At 35.4% G+C, this 18,485-nt stretch overlaps 1 protein-coding gene across 8 annotated transcripts in view; it reads left to right on the top strand.

Annotated features, from left to right (window-relative positions):
* kalrna (kalirin RhoGEF kinase a) overlaps positions 1-18,485 on the top strand; it is a 320,600-nt gene that overhangs the window by 224,319 nt on the left and 77,796 nt on the right. For 6 of the 8 annotated variants that reach the window (XM_048192910.1, XM_048192911.1, XM_048192909.1 and 3 more), the window contains 8 exons: positions 167-236; positions 736-825; positions 2,906-2,998; positions 3,079-3,190; positions 3,303-3,493; positions 5,277-5,378; positions 5,557-5,699; positions 6,229-6,331. In XM_048192910.1, the coding sequence (XP_048048867.1) occupies positions 167-236; positions 736-825; positions 2,906-2,998; positions 3,079-3,190; positions 3,303-3,493; positions 5,277-5,378; positions 5,557-5,699; positions 6,229-6,331 (904 nt within the window). Of the gene's footprint in view, positions 1-166; positions 237-735; positions 826-2,905; positions 2,999-3,078; positions 3,191-3,302; positions 3,494-5,276; positions 5,379-5,556; positions 5,700-6,228; positions 6,332-8,583; positions 8,768-13,642; positions 13,919-18,485 lie in introns of those variants that run through there. The other 2 variants (XM_048192916.1, XM_048192917.1) reach the window with 2 other exon arrangements.

Here is an 18,485-nt window from a genome sequence, read left to right as displayed (position 1 = left end):
ATCAAATAATAATTCATCAGCATATACACAGTTTTCATATTTATCTGCAGATGAAAGACCTGAATAATATGCTTTCAAAAATGATACATATGCAAATTATGATCCCATGTGATATGGAAATGTAGTGATTATGATTCATTTGCATGTTCTTTTGTTTGTGTTGTAGTATATTCGTGAAAGAGCTGATCAATTACGAGCAGTTACCCGAGGATGTGGGGCATTGCTTTGTTACATGGGTGAGTGTTTTTCACTTGCATGCTATCACATTTTTTCAGGAAATGATTTATGTTGCTGTGCACATACATTTATTGGTGAAGAGTTCAATATAAAAATTTATATAAAACTGTGTATGTATATATGTATTTATTTAAATAAATAAATGATGTGTAATTATAAGCAAATAACCCTAAACCAAACCCTAGCCCTAGCATGTATGTGTTTGTTAATTAATATTACTCAGAGTCAGTACTTATTTCTGTAACATTGATACCTTTAAATAAAGTATAACCTCATTCATTCATTCATTCATTTTACTTCATTGCTGCTCATATGCACCAATTATTAGGACAGACTTAAAACATTCAGGACCAGCTAAATGTTTTTTATCAGAGCAAGAATTAGAAGGGACATTCTGTTGGTCGATGAACATTGTGAATATTCACTGGAATTATATATGGAAGATTTATTTGTTTGTCTTTGATATGCTAAATTTAAGCTTATGTGTTTGTGTTTCAGGCTGATAAGTTTAATATTTATGTGACGTACTGCAAAAACAAACCAGATTCCAGTCAGCTCATCCTGGAGCATGCTGGGAGTTTTTTTGATGTAAGTACGCATCAGTTTTCTAAATCATTCAACTAATTTCATAGTCGAAGCCACAGATTTGAGACTAGCAGAATTTTCTTACTCAAACCAATGCCTGCTGCCTATAACTGCTGGTCTAGGATCAGTTTTCTCTGTAATAATAGCATACTGACGAAACAGATTTGGCAAACACTCCAGTGCGTCTCTATGTTTGCTCTCTAGAGAGCTACAAATGTTTCTGTTTACAATGTGTTTTTGCAGTGTTGAGCAGTGTAGCCAATCAAAAACATGCTTGTTGATTTCTTGAATGCAATGGCCAGTCAGAGGTGTTTAAGTTTGAATCCATTCACCGCTCAAAATGCCGAAGTTTCTGTTCAATGCTGAGTTTTGAACACTTGTTATAACAAACAAAGTGTTGACATTATGTAAATAAAAGAGATTGATTAGGGCTTTTCACACTTGAAATAGTTAACCCTGGGTCATCCCTTGGTTATCTTTATTCACGTTTCACACTGCTCATACCCCAGACAGCAACATAGTGTGGCCCAGATCCGGCCCACATCTGGTACATGTGGATTACAAGCGGACCAGATGTGTGTTTCCGTGACTGCCCAAAGCGCGTGAATATAAGGCACATGATTGGTTGTCAGTTGCTAAGCATCTAGTTGTAACATTCTAACACCGCATTGTTTCACACTGTACAAGTTTGTCACCGCAATGCAGAGTTAACACCGCAAAAGTGGCTCTAACCCTGTTTCAAAACAGGGTTTCATAACCCCGGGTAAAAAGCGATGCTAACCCCGCATCTAAAGCCCTATTCGGACGGGATTAGTTTTACATGGGGAGGTGGGGTAAAGTAATCATTACCAGAGCTTCTCAGTGATTTTAGTCCCGTCTGAATGTGGCATCTCAGTAATCATTACGGACAATGTCAGTAAAGATTACGGCGACTTTTACCTTCTGTAAAAAGGTCCGGAAAAATTACCTCAGGTAATACTAATCCCGTTCGAATAGACCCGCTGTAAATATGTACGGTAAAATTCCGTCATTTCCTGTTTAAAAGTAGTTTTCTGCGCATTGTTCAAGCATGGAAACACTTGAAGAAACATTCATTTGTGTTGTAGGTGGTGGGACAAGTCTGTGGCAATCCTCAAGTATTTTCTTTACCATTCTAATGTGCGTATTACATCATAATACAATCAGAATTGAATTAATAAATCGTTTGACCGGACCTAACTGTTATTTATAGTTTGTATATTTAGTTACCCCTCCCACTTCTGCTAGTTTTACTGAGATGTCTTATCCTGTGCGAATTGGCCAATTAATATTACAGACGTCCTGAGGTAAAATTACTTTACTCCACATCCCCATGTAAAACTAATCCCGTCTGAATAGGGCTTAAATTACAAGTGTGAAACACTCCTTTACCCGGGGTTAAAAGGGGTGTTTAGAATGACGATAACCCGGGGTTAAGCACAGTGTGAAAAGCCCTATTGTATAGTCAGCTTCACTGATTATAACAGAACTTTTTGAGATTGTGATTAACTGATATGAGTGACGGCTCTTTGCACACTTTCTGCCATAAATCTTGCATGCAGTAGCCTCTGCTTGCTTTTCTGTTATAATTAACAGTGGTTTGTTAAGGTAAATGCTTTAGTAATTAATTTATTGGGAGCATTTATGCTGGGGTGTGTACACTAGGTTTTGCGGCGACACGTAACTTGAAAGTATTTCATGGAAATAGTCGGAAATTTAAATGTTTTAAAGTGGAAGCACATGCGTCCATGTCTAATTTAATTAACTCCAAAAATGTTTTGTCTTTTTTTATCTTCTGCAATTTGCCTATGTGTTGGGTTTTTTTAATATCATTGAAATGAAGCAAAATTAAATTAAATCAAATTGAAATTGAAATGACCTCATGCATGTTCAGCAGAGCACTATGAATTGACCAGTAGATGGACTCAGTGAGTCACTGAACAAGTGTCACTTGTTACATTCACCACAGTGAGAGAATAGTTTTAGCAGTTGTCAGTGTGCGTGTGAATGATGCTTTATTCATATATGATTTTTTTTTGTTTTTTTTTTTGTCTGTTCTGAACAGGATATTCAGAAGAGACATGGTCTGGCCAACTCTATATCATCATACCTCATCAAACCTGTGCAGAGGATCACCAAATACCAGCTGCTGCTCAAGGTACAGTGTGTTTCCCAGGCATTGCTCTGATGAGAAGATCAGGTGTGGCGTTCAGTGCAGTACAGTATGTGTGCTTACAGGAGCTGCTGTCCTGCTGTGAAGAAGGCAAAGGTGAAATTAAAGATGGACTGGAGGTCATGCTGAGTGTGCCGAAGAGAGCCAACGACGCCATGCACGTCAGCATGCTGGAGGGTACGACACCACTGAATACACACAATCACACAGTTGTTGTCCTTTCTACTGATATGCTTAAATAAGCCTTAAACCTCTGACACGATGTTTTCTGCCCTCTGTCCCACGTCAGGTTTTGATGAGAATTTGGACGTTCAGGGTGAACTCATCCTGCAGGACACCTTCCAGGTGTGGGACCCCAAATCACTGATCCGTAAGGGCCGAGACCGCCACCTCTTCCTCTTTGAGATCTCCCTCGTCTTCAGCAAAGAAATCAAAGACTCTGCGGGACGATCCAAATACATCTACAAGAACAAACTACTGGTACTGGTTATATCGCTCTGTCTACACACACACATTATCACTTCACACAGGGCTCAACAGTAAGTGTGGTTCAGATGATGGTCACTTGCTTGGGTCAGTGCTCAGTCACTACACTTTACATCCATTCATCATATACACTACAGTTCAAAGGTTTGGGATCAGTAAGATGTTTTAAAGTTTTAAAGCAGGGGTCTCAAACTCAAATTGTCGGGGGGCCGTTTCTGTGATTGACACCTCATAGGAGGGCCATATTATCCTTCAAGCGCAAGAAAGCGCAACATTTCAGAAAATGTACTTTCCTTTGCATTATTCCTCATTTACTTCAAATTTCATTAGGCCTACTAAAATATTTTTATACCTATACTATAAATATCTTATTTACCATACTAAATGTAAACAGCAGTGTCTCTCTCATTGTTACAGAGTGTAATATAATTATATAATACTATTACTAATATAATACTATTAATTGAAATAGTCTGGTGCGACTTCTCACATCCAACAAGATATATGGAATAAAAAATCAGTAATTTAGGAACAAAACCAGCAACACTTGTGCTTGTGACACGATATGTGAATGCCCCTTAGAACGGCGACTTTTTCTTTGCATATCAGACAGGTAGCAACTAGAGAATAATAATAATAATAATAATTTAGTGGGCCGGATTATGTTTTATATTTGAGATCAGTTGCGGGCCGGGTAGAGGGGGGTGGGCGGGCCGTAAATGGCCCGCGGGCCGGCAGTTTGAGACCACTGTTTTAAAGAGAAGTCTCTTGCGGTGTGTTTGCTCACAAAGGCTGCATTTACTTGGTCAGAAATCCAGTAAAATTAGTAATATTGAGTAATAGTATTACATTTCAACCGTTTTCTAGTTGAATATAGTTTTCAATGCAATTTACTTTCAGCATCATTACTCCAGTCTTCAGTGTCACATGATCATTCACAAATCATTCTAATATGCTGATTTGCTTCTTATTATTATCAATGTTGAAAACAGTTGTGCTGCTTAATAATTTTGTGGAAACCATGATACATTTTGCAGGATTCTTTGAAAGTCTTTCTTTTGTAACATTATAAAAGTCTTTAATTTCACTTTTGATCAATTTAATGCATCCTTGCTGAATAAAAACATTGATTTTCTTGGAATAATTTTTGACACAAAAATAGTTTGAAATGAAATGAAAATTATGGGTTCAATGAAAACATAGCCAGTGCAATCAGAACGAATCTGAGCTGACAAAGACAGAAAAAAAATTAAAAAAAATAAAATAAATTAAAAAATCCTTTTTGAGTCCTGGTTCAGATCATTGCAATGACATAAAAGAAAAAAAAAAGTCCCATGGGAAGGTCAGTTAGTGCACACGTGAACACAGTTATGTTTGAGTTTTACATTTCCCATCTGTTTTACCACATTGTGTAACTCTGTTAAGTGTTTCCACACATACCTGGAAGCAGCCAGCACAGGTGTGTGGACCAGATGGGGCGTTTGTCACCCCTCTCACTGTGTTCAATATGCCTGTGAACAGAGCCAGATGTGCCTTCGGTTTTCTTCCGGTCATCTGGATTTGTCTCACAAACACCATTTAAGCCTCTACTTAAGATTTAGTATGGAAATGCTTTCAATTTTGTCAGACACATTTATTAGAGTTCCGCTTTCAGTTCACACTTAGGTTATCTCACTCTTAAATACTCCATACTTTAATGCTTTTAAACATGTTTTCCATCAATACTGAATTTATTTAAATATCTTTGTGTGATGTTCTGGTTTTTATGTGTTTGCAGACATCTGAATTAGGGGTGACAGAACATGTGGAGGGAGACCCGTGTAAATTTGCCCTGTGGGTGGGACGCACACCCTCATCTGACAACAAGACGGTCCTCAAGGTACAATTTGCTCTCTGTTTTATTACTGATTTTATAATTAATCAATTATTTTTTTAGAATAGTAAGTATTTGTAAACATGTTCTAATCAGTGAAACTGCTTATGAACAAAGATTTTGATAACTCAGATCTTACATTTCAAACATGGACCTTCTGTTTAAAATGTGCATGACTGTTCAGGCGTCCAGTATTGAGGTGAAGCAAGAATGGATTAAAAACATCCGAGAGGTCATCCAGGAGAGAATCATTCACCTGAAGGGGGCGCTAAAGGAACCCATCCACATGCCCAAAGCACCAGCCAAACCCCGCAACAACAGCAAGAGGTCAGACACACTTTACTATTGCATACAGTACATCAATCCTAAAAATGAAACACTAAATTTAGTCATATAATCATAATCTCAGCTCTCATAATGGTTCTAAAAAGATACTGCAGTTATTCTGCTTTTTTGTTGTTGTTGTTCTCAAATATGTCACTTTGGATAAAAGCATCTGCTAAGTGACTTAACGTAAATGCAATTACATTAGTGACTAATGTAAATTCAATCTGTAGAATGACTGAGACGAAACACTACATCCATGAGGATTCATAAGTATGAATGCATGACATTACAGGAGGCTTGTGTTCGTTTGAAAACATTTGCCATATTGTCTCTCTTCATGTAAACTGCTTTTGCTAATTGAAATTTGTACATAGGAACTAAGGGTTTGCAGCAAAGCCAATATCTGTATCTGTTGCAATGATTTGTATCTTTATCCAAATAAAACCAGATATGGGCGGGGCTTAAGGGTACATTTACACAACAATGGCATTTGACTAACAGGAACTTTTATTTGTGTGTTTGGTTGCAGGGACACTGGTGAGGATGCCGACAGTCAGGGAGACGGCAGCAGTCAGCCGGACACCATCTCCATTGCATCTAGAACCTCACAGAACACTATGGACAGTGACAAGGTACAAACACACAGATCTGACCTCTGACCTCTGGAGCTGCACTCGCTTCTACACTAATCTCAGGTGCACTGTAGTCATTGGACTATCCCATCAAAGACGGCACACAGGGGAACATTTACCATCAGGTGCTAAAGGAGCTGTGATAACTAGCCAAGCCTCGAGTCATTTAGGTATTCTTTAGAGGCAAATTTACATACTGTGCACATTATACAGTTGCAAGAAAAAGTATGTGAACCACTTGCAGAATCTGTGAAAATGTGAATAATTTTAACAAAATAATTTTTATTTAGAGATTATTTTTTATTTAGTACTGTCCTGAGTAAGATATTTTACATAAAATATTTTTACATATAGTCCACAGGACAAAAAATAGCTGAATTTATTAAAATTACCCTATTCAAACGTTTGGGAACCCTTGATTCTTAATACTGTGTGTGCTTACCTGATGATCTACGACTGTTTTGTTTTGTTTTGTTTTGTGATGGTTGTTCATGAGTCTCTTGTTTGTCCTGAGCAGTTAAACTGTTCTTCAGAAAAATCCTCCAGGTCATGCAAATTCTTCAGTTTTCCAGCATCTTTTGCATATTTGAACCCTTTCCAGCAGTGACTGAATGATTTTGAGATCCGTCTTTTCACACTGAGGACAATTGAGGGGCTCAAACACACCTATTAAAAAAGGTTCAAACATTTTTTTTTGTTTTTTGAAACAATGAATTTGAAGATCAAGGTAAATTGTATTTAATCTGTCTTCTGGGAAACATGCAAGTATCTTCTGTTGCTTCCGAAGGGCATTACTAAATGAAAAAAATGATAGAAATGATAAACAAAATAAGAAACTATGGCTCTTAATGCATGTTTCCTTCTGGAGCATCAGTGAATGTTTGAACCTTTTTTAATAGTTGAGCTTGAGTCCTTCAATTGTCCTATATGCAGAAACATCCTTGAAAACTGAAGAATTTGCAGGAGCTGGAGGATTTTTCTGAAGAACAGAGCTCAGTTTAACTGCTCAGAACAAACAAGAGACTCATGAACAACCATCACAAAACAAAAAAACAGTCTTAGATCATCCAGGTAACCACACACAGTATTGAAAATCAATGATTCCCAATCTTTTGAATGTGGTTATTTCAATAAATTCAGCTATTGTTTTTCTTGTTGACTATATATAAACATCTTTTATGTAAAATATCTTACTCAGGACAGTACTAAATAAAAAATAGCATGCATTTTGTATGATTTCTCTTTTTTTTTTAATTATTCACATTTTCACAGATTCTGCAAGTGGTTCACATACTTTTTTCCCGCAACTCTATATATTCTGTATACGGTAAAAGTAGAGTGAGTATTTAGTAAGTATGCTATTCTAAACATTTCAGTGAAAGCCTATAGAGTGCTGAAGTAGGCTATTTTTTCCATTCATCTTTCCTACAGGGATTTCAAAAAGTCTTTGCTAAAGCATTATAAGCCATGAACCAGGCCAAAGAGCTACGTGGTGAAGCACAACATTACAAACATTTTATTTGAAGCAATAAAGTATTTGAAAATCAGAAAAGACGACAAAGATACAAGACTGTGTACATAATGGCTTTAATGATGGAAAGAATTACAATCCCATGAAGCATTGCGAATGACATAATGAAAAAAATTATAAAGTATAAAAGTAATGATTTAAAGTTGTTGATTATATCTATAGAAACAATATATTTTAAGTTAATTGCAAAGTATGTATATATACAGTACATATACAAGTATTTGAAGTATTTTGAGAGTGTAGACAGAGACCAACTCAATTACATCATTTGCGGTGCGTCATGGGAGTTGCCGTACCCTGCAAGCTCTTTTGATTCATAACTCTCTGATTGATGGAATTTTTGCACAGCATTATGGGTAATGTAGTTTTTAAACAGTATTTTTTTTTTTTTTTAAAGTTTGAAAAATGCAAACAGATGGCTTCAACAAAAGCATATACAATCGATTAACAACCTTGGAGCTTTATAACCTTAGGTTTATAAGTTTGATAAATTATCATTCAAAATCTTTTTTTCTTCCATAACACAACTGTTGCACACTATTGCTGAATTTGGAACTGAATTATAGCATACTAATACCTTAATAAATACGTTAAAAATATTATAGTAATAGTATGCTAGTATTTGATTCCAAATTCAGCATCTCTTTCTACTAAAAATCAGATCCAAACTCCAGACTCCGCCCTGAGAAGTGTCAGGTGATCAGTGATTGACAGGTGTATGTCACACAGGGTTTCCTTGCTTTAGTTATGGAGCAGGGGCTGTCATGCTCCAGCACAGATGATGAGTACAGCGGTCATGAGTAAACAGATGTGTTAGACACTCATGTACAGCCATGAAAAGTCTCTTCAAACTGTGTGCTGGATTCAGTCCTCATAGGAACTATGAGGCGCCCTATCAAATCAAAGTAAGACACATTTAACACGTGTCCTCCTAACAACATGTGTTTGTGCTTGTGTTTCAGGCAGTTTCATAATGGATTGTTTTGTTTTATGAGTTGTGCGTGTTTGTGTTGTGAGGTTTGATTGGTTTGGAGATGACCACATCACTGTGACTTGCTTGAGAAGAACATGTTTTTCAGTGAGTTTTACCAACTCTTGACTCTGTTTGAAGGAGTATTTCCTTTAAGGGCAGAGGATCCTGCTTGGATCTTAAAGTACTCTGAGTAATGCACTTACACTGTTGACAATGCTCTGCACTTTTGTGAGAGGAAGGCACCAGAACAAATGTATGCCTTATTAGTGTCTGGGTGACACTACTTTATAATGAGCCAGTGGAGTCTCGTAATGCAGTAAGGTGTTTTGAAACGGGTCATGATGGTTGACTACTTGAATAGAGATCCAAAAAACAATTATGAGTTTTTCTAGATTTATTTAGTTTTTTTGTTTGTTTGTTTGTTTGGATTTAGACTGTCAGCATGCTAAAACTCTCTCATCCTCTTTAATCCTCCTAGACTGTATGATTTAAATTTGTTTAATGGTTTCCTCAATCTGAGTAGTTAAAATGTGGTGGTTTCTTTAGAAATGCAATCTGAGAGAAAAAAAAAAACTTCATTCATTGAGTTAGAGTGGTCAAACAAAAAGCCACACCTTGGCTGTTTGCGGTCAAAACTGACCTACTGTATTGCTTTCCTCCAAGAAACATTGCATTCTAGCACAAAACGTGATCCCCAACGTTCCATTTGCTCGCAAAACTACTGCGTTACCCCAAGAAGTATTGTGTTCCCCATTGAAATTTATTTATTTATTTATTTATTTATATTTATTTATTTATCAGTGCCGTGCAGTGGTGTTCTTAAATGAGGAGGCAAACAATGCCCTCAGTTTTTTATTTTTTATTTTTTTATAAATCAAATTTAAATTCATGTCCGTTACTTTTAACGTTGTCATATTTTCCTTGTTAAATGAACATTACATTAACAAAGAAAAAAACCCCAAATACAATTGTTCAATTTTGTATTTTTACATTAACAATGTAATTAATGTTCTATTTATTAAAACCAAGTCAATCTTATCAAGTTAGTATTTTAAGCATTTTCCAGTTTACAGAAACATCTTGATTGCACAACCTTGGACACATCATCAGTGTTGTTTCCAGGAGTCACTGGGTGTTTCGGGTCTTACAACAGACACCCTCGTCCTGGCGACCCAACCGAGGACTTGGGTAAAGTTGGTTTTATATTCGCACATTCGGACATCCGTATTCAATAGCCTTGTTAATCACATTACATTGGACATTCAGTGGACATTCACAAGTAAATATGCCATTAAAACAATACTTGCCTATTTTGATCGACTGTGAAAAATGTTGTAAGTTGACAATCGTTGGTTGTCAATATCATGTCGCTGCTTAAAATTTGCAAACATTAATGTATTGCACATTTATTGGAAAGTCTGAATTTATCAGAAGTCCGAATGTGCGAATATAAAACCAACTTTACCAAAGTCGACCGAGGCTGATCAGACCCCAGCCTGTGTCCAAGTGGCATTCTGCTGCCCCCACGGTTCGCCCCTCTTACACATATATATATATATATATATATATATATATATATATATATATATATATATATATATATATATATACACACACACACTAATATATATATATATATATATATACACACACACACTATATATATATATATATACACACACACTAATATATATATATATATATATATATACACACACACACTAATATATATGTATATATATATATATATATATATATATATATATACACACACACTATATATATATATATATATATATATATATACACACACACACTATATATATATATATATATATATATATATATATATATATATATACACACACACTATATATATATATATATATATATATATATATACACACACTATATATATATATATATATATAACTATAAGCATCACTGCAAAATTGATACCTCAAGATGATTAAAGAAAAATAAAGCCTAAACTTTGATGAATAATAGTTGGATAATGTACAAATAAATATGCAAATATTTATAACTTCAAAACATCAAATCTATAATTCTTACACAGTTGGTAAAAGCAAAGAACACTTCAGCCATCTACTGGTCATTATTGTCATAACATGATTTTGACCTGACATGAAGTCCTGTTAGTTTTCTTTCTTTCTTTTTTCATTAATGTGACCCAATACATGACTGATGACTGATAATGATTTCTAAATGTTTAGAAATGTTTTTCTAAACTGTTATAGAAGTGTAGATTTTGTTTGTATTATTATTTTTTACTGTAGTGAAGTTTCAAAAGATTTCTTATTTGCTTATACAAATCATCGTAAAAGAACATACTTTTATTGTTTCCAGGAAATTAGTATTTTTCCTTTAAAAATAAATAAATAAATAAATTTAAATAAAATCCAGCCAAGCACAATTATTTAGCAACTTAGGAGAGGTCAATTAGATCAAAAGTTCATGAACAGTAAAAGTACAACAGTCTAGGAGGGTTAAAGTACCAGTTGTGAGGAAAAAAAGACTTTGCTTGGCATCGATATGTCGCTAAAAACTCATTAGATTGGTGTATGCTGAAAATGACCCTAAACTATCCTAGTCATACAGGGCTTTCTTAAGACCTTCTAGTCATTCAGACAACCCACTGACTAGACCCAATGTTGATTTAATAAATGTGTAGTTTTGCACATCCCAGTTTTGGCCTCATTTGAAACACATTTTTTAAAAATAGAACAATGACACATTCACGCACATACACACACATTGAGTGAGACGCTGTTTCTATTGCTGCCTGTTTATTGTCTTTTACAAGCCCGACTGTCTGTTGGTCTTGTGGTCAGGGTTCAGCTTGTTGTGTGTTTGTAAATGGTTATTTTGTTCAGATTTTGAAAGCGGCAGCATGTTTTCTGCACTGCTGGTACCTCAAAACAGCATTGAGCAAACAGTGACTGTTTCCACACAGGTTTCTTTAATGTTCCTGTGCAGTATTGAGCTGGAGTCAGTTCTCTGTTGTTTTCAGGCTGATGTGAGCTAAGGACACAGTGTGTGTGGTGTGCATCTCTCTGGAATAAGAGTTTCCTTCATTCACTCACAACAGCTCAGGGACTGTTTATTACTGTACACTGCGGAAATCACATTCATCATACTGCATAATGATGCTTTTATCCGTACAGCTCAGTGCTGAACGCATGTCACAAGACCATCACACACCATTTAATATTTCTTGCTGGCTTCATCTTAAAGATGAAACTGTGTTTAGCCCATAAAAAAAAAAGAAAAAAAAAAAACATTCATTAAAATATATTTTTTTGTCCCATGGCCATGGAATTATTATTCTAAAAGCAAATATGATTCTAGAAAGAGGTTTTTAGTAGACAGTCCATGTGTCTTTGATTTAATTCACTCCCAACAACAAGGTTCAAGCAGCCATTCTTACGTTGTGATTTAAACCATATGTTGTGGGTTTCAAAGAAGTCACAAACTAACTATTCATGTCAAATTAAAGTAATACTGCTTGTACAGTATGCATCATATAACAACATTGTTTTGCACACAATTTTAAAAGTTTAAAAACTAAACAATTACATTTGCAGAAAGCACATACTTTGTGATAAAAATGAGATAAGATCTTAAATAATAAGCCATAGTTAGTGATAGTAAACATCTATTTTAATTACTGATCTATTCAATCTATTAATAATTAATTTGTACAGTATATTCAGTTTGTAAATACAATGATATGAAAATTGGATGTTGTAATGAGTTTTTTTGGGGCATAATTTTCTTATACTGTTTGATCTGTGTGCTATTTGCAATGGTTACTATTTACTATTTTTTTTAAAAGTGTTTTGGCGTTTACGGTCCGTTTTACAAACATCATGATAATTCATTATTAATTGAAATAACAGTATACAGAACTCTCATCAATTATTATATACTCTAAAAAATAATTACAGGGGACCTGTTACCACAACTTAAATAAATACATGTGTGCAAGTTAAAAAATTCTATTTTATTGTTTTAACTAAAACTTTTAAGTTGCAAACATAATTTTGTTGAGTTCTGTTGACATAATAATGTTGATCATTACATCAATTTAACATTGTATATAATTTAATATAATAATTTCTGCGTTAATTTGCTTTTAAAAAAAGTTATGTTTGACATTAAAAGAGTTTCTGTAATGTTGAAGTTTTTGTGGTTATCATTGTGCTGAAGAGTAGATACATGAAGGCAAATACTACTGACTCTATAAGCTAATGCCAGTGACAAAAAATAACTTACTTGTTCATTAAATATACATTTTAAATACATTATGTTAGCATGTGATATGATAGCTTTTGATTTTAACTGAAATAGATAAGATTAATTGGTTCCAGGGCTACAACTCTGGTAGTTGGAACGACTTAATTTTTGTTGCGCAATCAACTTAAAAAAATTGTTTATGCTACAAATTAAGTTCCTCTAACTCAGTGTAGCTTGTTGGTGGAATGTAAATTCACTCAAAGTTGTCATAACTGAAATTGATGCAAACTTTTTTTTTTTTTTGAGCCAACACATTATTTTTAGTGTATACAAAATTATTGTCCCCATTTTTTAATTCATATATATAAAATTCAATAATATTTTGTCTACTGAACTAGTAATCTGTGGCCGTTGCATAATCTGCTTAGACTAGTTTTACAAGTTAGTCATCTAATCGTTAAAACTGGACATAACTTTAAGTCAGTTATAGCTTGGTCTAATTTGAATCCGAAAAGTTAGACTGATTACTCATTGGCTAACATAGTGGCTAAGTTTATGCAATTTCCTGTCCCCTTAACATACAGGCATGAGGACAGGTGGACGACAAAGACAAATACAGACAACCAAAGTGTTCTGGTGTTCATGCATGAGAAGAGCTGCACTGCTGAACGCTGAACTAAACCAATCAGAGACGCTTTAGAGAGAGAGAAACAGAGGGAGGGAGGAGAGAGAGAGAGAGAGAAAGCACAGATAGTCATAGAAGAAGGACAGATAAGTCGTCATGCCAAAGTGGATGAGTTTTAAACTTTTCAAAGAGAGCAGTCGTGTAAGTGAAATGCATGTTTTTCTATTTCTTTCTTAACTCAAGTGCCAAGTGTGGTATAAAGATCTGTGTGTGTGTGTGTGTGTGTGTGTGTGTGTGTGAGAGAGAGAGAGAGAGAGAGAGAGAGAGAGAGAGAGAGAGAGAGAGAGAGAGAGAGAGAGAATCAGGGTTTTATTGAAAGACTGTGAGAGCCGGTTGTCTGTTGTCATGTTGGTTAAAGGTGCGGAGGCTAGTTATTTTTCTGAGTGCAGTGCTGTGAACTGAATAAACAGTTTTTTGGATAGGTGTTATTTCCCCTGTTGTTTGTATTGTTTTTAGTGTTATAGTTTGTGATAGTGTAAAGTGTAGTATGTGAAATGAGTTTTATTGAAGCACAACAGCTGTCCCTCAGATATGTCCATATATGTGTGTCAGTCAGCGCTAACAGCATTCCATGAAGACATTTACATGTCAAGCTGAGGTTGATAACAGTGGCAGGAAACGGATTGTTAACACAGTCGACTCATACTGACATAATCTCCCAAACACACCCTCTTTTTACTATCACATTTAAAGGGATAGTTCACTCAGAAATGAAAATTCTGCTGTTATTTACTCTCCCTCATGTCATCCTAAACTGATATGACTTTCTTTCTTCTGTGGAACACAAAAGGAGGGGTTTCGGAGAATGTTCACACTGCCGTTTTCAAGAAATCAGAGTAATATCAGGGATTATCAAACAAATAAATAAATAAGCGGTAGTCAATGATTTGTCTGAGGAGCAGACTGAAATTTCAGCTGTTATTTAATGAAAATCTCTGCCATCACTTTCAAATATTAATCATGGTCAAATACTTTCAAATATGTGTGTTACAATCTGTTCATGCGTGATATGAATTACGTGACTGATGTGGATAGCTTGTATTTGTGTATTCTGGATATCATTGGCTCTGATATTTGTGTAGCTTCACAAGGAATCATTTTCAATTGTAGCTGCTTTGTTCTCTGTTTTGCACCTGTATGTATCAAAGTGGCTCGTCTACCTGCAATCCTCAGCGTGAAAACACACAGGCTCTTAATATTGGTTAGAGAATCCTCTGATCTCCATGAAAAGCCCTGCAATTTGCGAGACCTTTCACATTAAGCCCATGTGACGTTTATGTCCTTTCTGATGTGTGATATTCTCCTTCTGGGACCCCAAATTACCTAGCAACCCGCCTTTCCTCTCGATCACTACGGTGACCTGATAGTCTGCCAAGCAGATGGTGTGAGAGCACGAACGAGGAAGCAGACTGAACACGTCTACTGACCACTTCTAAAACTTGATGCTCAATGACATTTTAAAAAAGGCTCCCTACATAAAGCTTGTATGTGTTTGCTCGACAGTAGAGTTCCCTTCAATGGCATTCAGAATCTTCATTCAGAAGGTTTTGAATGGTTATTGGAATGCCTCTTTAGAAAATAAATAGTATGTAGAAGTGTCTGTGCACTTTTTTGTTAAATATACATCAAATGTACCTCTTAATAAATTAGAGAGGATTATTTTATGTACTTAGCCTTACTAGTAGAATCCCATGGTTCTGAATAGACAACTAAACAAAATTACTAAAGGTTCTTACAAAATGTTAATTGTTTCAGTCTATTTAAAAAAAAAAAAAAAATATATATATATATATATATATATATATATATATATATATATATATATATATATATATATGTGTATATATTTTTTTATTTGTTTGAATGACTGATTCAATGACACTCATAACGGCTTCTCTTGTTACACTACTGGATAGATCAGCGTTTTTTAGCTAATCTCCTGAATGAATCATTCAATGATATTTTTAACAGTCATTTGTCACCACCTACTGGTGTAATGTGTAATTGATACGATCTTTATTTATATGATCTTTGATACAATCGTTGTCGTTTTTTTAGGGATAAGGTTGCGTGGGTGTTTGAATAATGATTGCGATCTTTTAACGATTAATCATGCAGCGTTACTTACTAGGCCCCTTTATGTAATTAACAACAGTTATTCTGAAAGTATTTTTTTTAAATCTAATTTAATTATTCATTAGATTGTGTTAAATATGTTAAAAATGTTTAAACCATGTAAGGTGTGTGTGCGAGCGTGTGCGTGTGCGTACACATGCATACTGTTCTGAAAATTTTCAGACCCTTTCATTTTTTTCTCATTTTGTTGCATTGCAGCCTTGTGTTAAAATGTTTTGGGTTTTTTTAACCCTTAAATGCATGACTGTTTCGCCAGTCATTCTTACATATTTGGGTCTTTATCGACCCGGATCAATATCTAACATGGAAGGATCTCTACCTGTCGCGATAATATAAAACTCCTCTGATATTAAGGAAACAATTACAGAAGAATAAAATAAATCATATTTTGTTACCTTTTGGAGCTTGAAAGGGCTCCGTTTGAGCAGATGTTTTATGCCATCATCACTGTCCTCGTCAGAGCTCATTTCCCAGTAAATTCAGCAAATAATAGGCTATTTTTTATGTTTGAGGTCATGAATATGAGCCTATTCACAATCTCAAACGTATTCTCAAAACTATATAATTTTCAACATCTTCAAAATCAACATTTTGATCACTAACAGCTTCACCAGATCCATCCACTAAGTTACAGTCATATTTTATTGCGTTAAGTACTTGCTCTGCAGTAAATTGCTGAGTCATTTCATGTTTTTCTTATTATTTTGTTTTCTGTCTGAATGAGTCGTCACTTCAGCATTGTGTATCAAACATTGCCACCTTGTGGAATAAAGATGAATTGCACTTATTCCGTCATCTAAGATTCAATTATTGTTGTGCAGAAAAAATATACCTACACTCATACACACCTCGGGTCGTTAGCGACCCTATACAATTTTACAAAAAATGAATACAACAATAGGCATTCTTTTACAATTTTATGATTTTTTTCTTGTTATATTCTTTATAATAAATTGAATGAGGAATACCAAGAAGGTTGATGTCTAACTTTAAAAAATGAACGAGGAGGAGGGTAGTGAATGACGTCCCGGGTCACTAAAGACCCGAGGTATGCATTTAAGGGTTAACATCAATCTATACTTCATACCCTATAAAGACAAAGCAAATAGCAAATTTGTGATAACTTTGCAAATGTATTAAAAAAACTGAAATATAAAAGAAATATCAAATTGCAGTATTTAGACCCTTAACTCAATACTAAGTTGAAGCTGCCTCATGTCAATGGGACAAGCATTGCACACCTGGATTTGGGGATTTTTTGTCATTCTTCTCTGCAGATCCTCTTAAACTCTTTCAGGTTGGATGGGAACCATTGGTTGACAGCCATTTTCAGGTCTCTTTATAGATGTGTGATTGGGTTCAAGTCATCCCTAGGCCACTCTTGTGTTGTCTTAGCTTTGTGCTTATTCTCATTGTCCTGTTGGAAGGTGAACCTTCGGCCCAGTCTGAGGTCCTGAGCACTCTGGACTAGGTTTTCATTAAAGTCGGCATGAAGTAGAAGTTGCGAAAGTATTTTCTTCCCTTTTGTGACATGTCTGAGTGAAACGGCCTTTGGAATGAAGGAAAAATATTAGGCTGGATTTGATTTCATCCTTTGGGATTTTATTGGATCATAGGAAGATGGGCGTTGCTAACTAAATTGAGGCAGATCTGAATGTCAGTTTGCAGTCAGTTGTGGAAGATATTTATTCCCACCTTCCGCCGACAGAGAACAGACGTTGTTTATGGAACTACTAATGGATGTTAGGGCTGCACGATTAATCGCATGCGATTGTCATGCGTGTCTCATCAGTAAAGCCGGTTCTGTGATTAGCGGTAAATGTCCATCACCTGCTTTCAAATGGAGCAGCACTTAATATACAGAGCCGTAGTTCGCGGACAAGCTACGCAATATCGCGTTCATAATCGAAGGCGATTCATCTGCGATATGAATGCGATATTGCGTGGCTTATCAGTGATCTACGGCTCTGTCTATTAAATGCCGCTCCATCTGAAAGCAGGTGATGGCGATTTAGCGGCAATCAGGGAACCGGCTTTACTGACGAAATGCGCGTGACAATCGCATGAGATATATCGCCCAGCCCTAGTTAAATATAGATATTTTTCTCACACAAATGCATCGCTTCACTTCAAAGAAGGCCTTTATTAACTCCCCGGAGCCGTTCGGAGTACATTTATGATGGACAGTTCCCCAGTCCCTGCAACTGCAAAACACCCCCACAGCATGATGCTCCCCCACCTTTAGGACGGTTGGTTAGTTAGACTTAAAAACAAAAACAATGAAAACTCTTACCAACCCTAATCTTTTGAGTGGTAGTGTTTGTACTGTTCATGTTAACATAAATTGCTTTATTTCCAAATGCATGTTAAAAAAAAAAAACTTCTAAACTTTTATTCGCTATTGTGTTAATGGTCAGCATTATGTTCTTCTCTCCCACCCACACATTCACTGAGTAAGTTTAAGCTGTATTTTAATGTTTTTCATAGTATTGTCCTGCAGGTTGGCATGTCTTTCCAATGTAAGAGTTTTAATAAGTTTTTCTTTAACACAACTTTGCAGCACAACCCTGCT

Source organism: Megalobrama amblycephala, linkage group LG6, assembly GCF_018812025.1.
Source record: "Megalobrama amblycephala isolate DHTTF-2021 linkage group LG6, ASM1881202v1, whole genome shotgun sequence".
Classification (NCBI taxonomy): domain Eukaryota; kingdom Metazoa; phylum Chordata; class Actinopteri; order Cypriniformes; family Xenocyprididae; genus Megalobrama; species Megalobrama amblycephala.
The sequence above is the reverse complement of the archived record's forward strand: the minus strand, read 5'-3'. Positions and strand labels throughout refer to the sequence as shown.